The sequence below is a fragment of the Triticum dicoccoides genome, chromosome 7A (assembly GCF_002162155.2).
Source record: "Triticum dicoccoides isolate Atlit2015 ecotype Zavitan chromosome 7A, WEW_v2.0, whole genome shotgun sequence".
Lineage (NCBI taxonomy): Eukaryota > Viridiplantae > Streptophyta > Magnoliopsida > Poales > Poaceae > Triticum > Triticum dicoccoides.
The window spans coordinates 172,615,330-172,622,407 of NC_041392.1; the positions used below are offsets into that span (position 1 = coordinate 172,615,330).

Genomic DNA, 7,078 nt, shown 5'->3' on the forward strand with positions numbered 1-7,078 from the left:
AGAAAACGTGTTTTGTTTTTCACTTTCCGAGAGGCACGGCCGTGACTCTCGCGAAAGTACGACCGTGCCTCTCGCGGAAGCAAAACCGTGACTCTCGCGAAAGAAAAAAACAGAAAACGTGTTTTTTTCGTTTCCGAAAGGCACGGCCGTGACTCTCGATAAAGCACAACCGTGCCTCTCGCGGAATAAAAACCGTGACTTTCGCGAAAGGAAAAAAAAAGAAAACGTGTTTTTTTCGCGCAATTTTTTTTCGATTTTTTGATGGAAAAGTTAAGAAAAACCGGGGGAAAACCAAAACGTCAAAAAAACCCGAAAAAACCCGTTTAAAAAGCCGAAAGCGCGTGCGGAAAAATAAAAAAACAAAATCCGAAGGGAGCGTCCAGAGCGCGACATATGGCGAATGGCTGAGAGCGCGCCAAGTGACGCTGATCGTTGCGAGGCTTCTGAAGGAGTGCTCGTTAACTAGTTGCTCCCATCTCTGTCCATGCTACAACACAGCGGCCATGACAGCCCACGAGACCTAGCGCCCAAATCATCATACCCGGCCACAACCCACAGATCGGCGAAACCCTAGCCCGCATAACACAGCACTGCCGGCCACAGAACACCGATCAAACCCTAACATGCGCACCAGCGGCGGCACCCGAAAGGAACCAGCAGAAAATCGATTGTCGACGGGAAAGAAGAGGGCGCGAGAGAAGCACCCACCATGCCGCCGACTGACCGAGAGAAGGAGCACACCAAACGAAGGAGCGCGCCACTGCCGACAAATCTCCCCACGCACATCGAAACACGGAAGCGACGCCAGAGAAACGCCAGAGCAGAAGGAACCAGCGACACCTAGGATAAAAGAGGCCCCGCACGCCACAAGTCAAGCCCTCTTCTTCTTAATCAATGAAAATGGCAAATCTTTTGCCTCGTTTCAAAAAAAAAAGAACCGACCATACCCAAAACAGGGCCCACATACCGCCTAAACACCCTCGATGCACCGCCTAAACAGAGAACACAAGGTTCAGAACATCGATAACACGCGCAACAACATCAACTCTAGTAGCTTGCATGAACAAGTGGATTTATTGCCTGTTTTTAAGTTTTCTTTTTCTTTTCGCGATTTGGACCCACCTGTCATTTTTCCTTGGCGAAATTTGCCTATTTTCCCTGTGCTGCTCCCCAGAAAAAAGAGAAATGACCCCGCCACATGTTTAAAAAAAAAGAGAAGGAAATTACCCCGCCGCCGCCGCGCGCCGCTGCATCTTGCCGTCCACCGCTCAACCGCCCGGCGCGCGAGCCACCGTTCCGCCTGCCGCATCCAGGTCTGTTCCCGCTTGCTGGTGGACGTTCCGTCCGTCGCGCCCGGCCATCTCTCTAGTTTGACCTCCTGTGCTATTCTCCCCCCTTCCCTCCAGTGTCCTCTAGTTTGACCTATTCCGGCGTCGTTCCGTAATAGTAGATCTGCGCTTCCTTCTCCGAATCGGAGAGGAATCTGGAACGTACTATATAGGCAGCCAGCTGCGGTGTAATCGGTTCGAGGGAGAGATAAAGTGCACTCCTTGAGTCCTGCTTTAATTAAACTCATCCTTCCCTGGGAGTTTTAGGTTTTCCCTCCTTGTATAAGCTACACATCTATCCTGTATAAGCTACCCTGTTGCAGATTGGGGAACATCACAGCGGTCACTGGTCAGTGATCTGAAAATCAAATGGGCAAGAGATGGGTTATGGAGATGAGCCCCCAAGAAGCACGTAGATTCAAGCTCCGACGCCACAACAGCAGGCCCAAGACGCGTCTGGACAATCTCCCCGAGGTATGGCTTTTCCTGTGGTACATACACTAGGTCAACAAATGACATTGCTAAGGAAAAGGCAGGAATCCTTAGTATTATTCGCTGTTAAGTTACAGAGACTCCTCGATTTTCTTTCCTATTCTTGTGAAAGTTTTTAACGATCGCACACGCCAGCACCCTGGATATGCTCAAGAATACTCTCAAAATTAACATTATGAAACTTAAAAGGCCCATAGCGCGCATGCTGAAGCAAGAATTAAATATGCAAAATTTTTTTTATGAAGGTGCCCTTGGATCAGTAAACGGCAGTCACCTGCAAGGCATTGATTTGACCTCCAAAATCTCGTGGCCCTTGAATAAATGAAAACCAACAGATTGATATGATCTGCACGGTAAAATGGAATGACATACCCAAAATTTAAGAAACTCATGCGTCAATTTTTTTTGAAGAAACTCAATGGTAGTACGGATGATGATCGTTTTTCATCCAAATATCATTAACTTTAGACTTCTTTTAATGTGTGGTTTTAAGAACAAGTAGTTTAGGAAAACTGCACCTAGGCAATTTCTATCAGATTTTTTTTTTTGTAGAACATGTATATTTTAGGGGTAAAAGAACGATGCCGATTCTGTTCTCGCACGATTTTCATTCGCTGAGCATTCTATTATTCAAAGCACTATTTTCTCATCTATACTATATTCTTCAGGATGTGATACAAAAGATACTATCGCGCTTGCCTCTAAAGGAGGTGGTGCAGATAAGCACACTGTCGAGTGGGTGGAGACATGTCTGGAGGTACCACCCAGATCTAATCTTCAGTGTTGAAAAATTGTTTGATGGCAAGGACAAGGGGGACCAAGAATTTGTTACTAGTGTCAATGATATCCTGAAGGATCACTACTGTACTGCTGTGAACAAGTTTAAGGTGAATTATGGACTCTCTGAAGAACACGGTGATGATCTTGATGGATGGCTCAGTTTTGCTGTTCTATCGAAGGCAAAGAACGTTGTTCTTGATCTACGCCCTCCACCCAAATGCCCGGACGATGTCTACAACTTCCCTCTGCATCTTTTTGATGATCGAAACAGCTCATGTGTGCTGTCTCTCCGACTTGTCTTAGTGTGCCTAAGGCCAGCTCTGAATTTCTGTGGCTTTGCAAACCTTCGATCACTCAAATTGCATAGGGTTTATGTATCGAAGGGCCTCCATTGCATGCTCCCACACTGTGCTGTCCTTGAGTGGTTAAGTCTAACAGACTGTTTCATGCCTTCCTTCACCATGTCTGAGCCACTAGACCACCTGCAGTATGCTTGTATTCAGAATTGCAGCCTACAAAGCATGGAACTGCATGCACCAAATCTCACAGTATTCAATTATTCAGAGCAGGATGTGCCGATTGTGCTTGGCAAATTCCACAAGCTGACAAAGGCAAAAATTGAAGTATTATCAGATTCTGACAATCTAGACTACACTTTTAGTCATCTTGTTCGGGCTATGTCTAATGTGGAGGAAATCTCCCTTAGAATTCATATCGAAAATGAGGTTGGTTTCATTTTGAGCACTTTCTGAGTAATTATAACTAAGACAATAGCTATGTCTGTTTCTCTGTTACTGCACCAGCTTCTTGCAACTTTAGAACCTGGTGCTCATTAATATTTATATTTATTTCCAGGCACGACAGTTCATGACAGACAGCCGGTGTGATTTTATTAATCTGAGGCATCTCAGTATAGAGGTTTTGGTGGACGGAGATCCAGGTTGTTCAAGTGGGATTCTTCGTTTGGCTTCTCTATTGGAACTAACTCCCTCTCTTGAAGTGTTCAATTTGCATGTGAGTTACAGTCTTAAGTTTGCTTGTACGTGCTTTTTGTTGTTTTTGCTTTCTCCTTTATCCTCTGGGCATACCATTTGTATGAAGCTCTTAATCTATGTTATGTGGTTCACAACAGCAACTTTTTAGTCTCGTAGCCCTCCCTGGCAGTGGATCGAGGGCGCCCGTGCGCGTCGTCGAGAAGGCGATGCAGCGGGTCGATAGCCAATATGGACAGGATGGGCGACAGGGGTGTGATGCTAAAAATAAGAAAGATTTCAAAGTCTAGGTTCGGTGGCTTATGAACCAGGCTCATAATCTCCTGCGAGTCGCTTCAGGAAGCAATACCCTACATTTAGGACCAAATGAAATTAGGATGAAGATGCGGATCAAAACAAAAGGATTTTGTCACAAAATAAACAGCGGAAAAGCAACACCTATTGTAACTATAACAAAGAGTCGGGCCAATTGGGAAACGAAGAAGACAAGACACCAACAGTGAAGAGTTACATAAGCATAGCATTACTATCTCTGTTCCTAAATGTAAGACGTTTTTGCCGTTCAAATTGAACCGCAAAGAACAGATGTGTAGTTTTTAGTTTTATTTTTGAGAGAGGAAAAGAGAGGCATATACCTTTACTGCGACAGAGTTACAACTTCGATAACAGGTGCAAGAACAACAACTTGTTCCATAGTACTTTCTTCAGTAGCATGCCACTTGCACTTGTTCCATAGTACGAACTACGAAAGCTTGCATTTGTCGAGGATTCTGATCAGACTAACTGAAAGTCTGAAACTAAGAATTCTCAACCAAATAAGATTCAGAAAGAGAGTTCCTCAATGTTATGTGTGATGCTTAAACAAGATGTTGAAGTTCAGGGTTCGGTGGCTTCTGAACCAGGCTCACAAGTCAGTGACAATTGTAGAACTTCATCTAGTCGGACCTCCTGATATACCTGATTGCACACGTAAAATAGGTGAAACCGTGGCCACAGGGTACCAAGAAGCAAGACCCCCGGGTTGCTCTGTAGCTGAAGACGACATCTTTATTTGCATGTTTTTCTTCTAATTCAGGTGCAATCGTTTGGACCGAAGGTTTGAGATGTGTTGGCCAGTTGTTGCTGGTAATATAACGTTGGCTAAGAACCATTCTTTCAAGTCATAAGTTAGAAGGGCTCGTGTTTTAAACTGCTAGAGTTGCGCATGCTTAAGCTGGCTCAAATGAGAGTACGGAGCAAACCTCATCAGACTGTTTCAGAGTTGATTCATACAGAAACAAATGTGAGTGCAACCAACTCACAACATCACATGGACGCAAGATAGTGCTACATGCCTAAAACTAAAACCATGAGGTAAGCTCCATGTTCAGACTAAAAAGTTTGGAACTGAGAGAAACTGTGCAAAATATATATGAGTTGCAGCATACACAAGGTTCAGAACATCAATAACAGGCGCAACAACATCAACAAGTGGAGCAAATTGCTCAGAGGTTCAGAATCCGTGGCAATCGTACAAGGACGGATTAATGTACCGGCGACTGAGAATCCTCATATACACTTGAATACACTAAGAATTTCAACATCAGATTCAGTATACAGTTGAAGACGAGAAGAAGTCGTTGTGTCCCCCAAGCGGTCCAGCCTGAAGATTGGCCGCGGCGTTCTCCTTCTCCAGCGCCTCTTCGGCCCGCCACGCTGCTTCAAATGGATCGGAGAAGCTCGGCCGCGAGCTGAACAAGTGGTCGTGTCCCTGAAGCGATGGAGCCTGAAGATCGGCTGCGGCATTGTACTTCTCGAGTGCCTCGTCAGCCTGCCACTGTGCTTCAGGTGGATGGGAGAAGATCGGCGGCGGCTTGTCTTGGACCATGGAAGAGTTATTGTTCGTCGAGACGGCCTGCCGCTCCTGCTCTGCTGCTGCTTCATCCATTATAGCAAAAAGCGTCTCCATGTCGAGCGCCTCTTCGGTCTGACACTCTGCTTCAAATGGAGCGTGAAGACTGGAAGTCCCCATGATTTCTTCTTCAGCATCAGCGAAAAGCTTTTGCGGCTCCTGTGGTTCACAATTCTGTTCGATGCTGTTTCTTGCTTGGACCGGGAGAGTTTCCTCCACTTGTGCCTCCCCGAGAAGTTCTTCCATTGTGCAAGAGAGCCAGGCCATGTCGTCCTCAGCTTCAGGTATGGGCTCAGCCGGCAAGGAGACCGGTGCTGCAGCGGCGAACGACGATGCGGCAGGTGCCGAGACGGGTACGGCAACTCGCATCTTCTTCATGGGTTGCGGCGGATGAGGGTCGGCGGCGGCACCCGGGCCCGGCGCTGGCCTCTTTCCAACGTGCTCTGGTTGCGGCGCCGGTTGTGGCATGGGCTCCGCTCTTCCTTGACGCTTGTACGCGGCCGATTCACGGCGGGCGTCCTCAGGAGCGTGCTGGGACAAGTGAATCTTGCAGAAGACCTTCTCCTCGTCGGCGACGACGGCCTCTGGCGGCGGCAGGAGCCGGTACTCCTCCATGACCCAGCCGGTGGACTTGCCCTTCTTCTTGAAGGACAGGTTCTTCCTCTCGCCGACGTCGACTCCCGCGTGCGTGACGACCGTGGTCGTGTTGATGGTCCAGGTCTCGCCGACGTCCTTCCCTTCTTGCGCTTGCACGTGGTGAAGAAGAAGCGGTCGCCGCTGCTCTCCGCCTGCGGCACCGGCGCGTAGCGGGCGGCGAGATCCTTGGGCTCGCAGTCGTAGACGTCGGCGTCGTGGATGAGCTTCTCGGCGCCGTGCGTCTCGCCGGCGATGAGGCGTGGCAGGTAGTAAGTGACGGCCTCCACCTCCGTAGGGTTCAAGCGGTAGTGCTGGAAAACTTCGTGGACGTTGAGCCCTTCCATGCCGGCCGGCGGCTGCTCTGCTGCTTCTAGTTCTAGATGGGAGGGGGTCGATCGATTCGTCGCCGGCGATTTGGAAGATTGGTGGCGATTGGTTTGAGACGCATACGCGCAGGGCGTAGTTGTATTTGAGAGATACTCGCGTCCGGTTACCAAACGGAGCTCTTCTGATGCCGATCCGTTTGAAACTCGGCAGCTCGACTTTGGTGGCAAACTCTACTACGCTCTTCCGTTTGTGTATTTGATTTCAAATCGGAATCCGACTTTGTGCATTATTCGTTTGTTGAAACGGAATTTTTGCTTGATTGCTATGCTCATGAGACTTCCGCAAGGTACCTTTGCTTGTATTGAATCCTTGTTCATTTCAGAGATAATAAGGCCAAGTTTGTTGGTTGACAGAAATCTTTATTTTCTCATCCAGCAATTGTAGTCTGACTGTGAGTTTTGTTCAGCAGCTCGCTTGAAAAACATACACGGTCCGACCTTTCGGTGTACAAGACACAACGAATATGGTACCTCGCCTAAGCCGGAAAGTTTTGATGGATAACGTGGGTATGATTTTCCACCGGTTTCCTTGACCTTGTTTTCCTCTGTTTTTTTTTTTTGGGAAATGGTAAA

At 47.6% G+C, this 7,078-nt stretch overlaps 1 protein-coding gene and 1 pseudogene across 4 annotated transcripts; one reads left to right on the forward strand and one right to left on the reverse strand.

The window, feature by feature from the left end:
* The first annotated feature begins 1,079 nt into the window (after nucleotides 1–1,079).
* LOC119331851 (F-box/FBD/LRR-repeat protein At1g13570-like) lies at nucleotides 1,080–4,232 on the forward strand. 4 transcript variants are annotated; one of them, XM_037605025.1, is made up of 5 exons: nucleotides 1,081–1,313; nucleotides 1,652–1,802; nucleotides 2,489–3,325; nucleotides 3,456–3,614; nucleotides 3,733–4,232. In XM_037605025.1, the coding sequence occupies exons 2-5, from the start codon at nucleotides 1,698–1,700 to the stop codon at nucleotides 3,880–3,882; spliced, it is 1,251 nt and encodes a 416-aa protein (XP_037460922.1). In that variant the 5' UTR covers nucleotides 1,081–1,313; nucleotides 1,652–1,697; the 3' UTR covers nucleotides 3,883–4,232. The 4 variants fall into 4 exon arrangements, with proteins under 4 accessions (XP_037460923.1, XP_037460922.1, XP_037460924.1 ...); XM_037605026.1 differs by having other exon boundaries at nucleotides 1,080–1,802; nucleotides 3,744–4,232; XM_037605027.1 differs by having other exon boundaries at nucleotides 1,081–1,802; nucleotides 3,456–3,639.
* Nucleotides 4,233–5,180: 948 nt separating this feature from the next.
* Nucleotides 5,181–6,463, reverse strand: LOC119333346 (annotated as a pseudogene).
* Between the last annotated feature and the right edge of the window lie 615 nt (nucleotides 6,464–7,078).

Coding starts and splice junctions, on each gene's coding strand:
- LOC119331851 (XM_037605024.1), top strand. CDS start 1,698: ATGGGCAAGAGATGGGTTATGGAGATGAGCCCCCAAGAAGCACGTAGA. Junction 3,326..3,455: donor GAATTCATATCGAAAATGAG/GTTGGTTTCATT, acceptor ATTTATTTCCAG/GCACGACAGTTCATGACAGA. Junction 3,615..3,732: donor TTGAAGTGTTCAATTTGCAT/GTGAGTTACAGT, acceptor GGTTCACAACAG/CAACTTTTTAGTCTCGTAGC.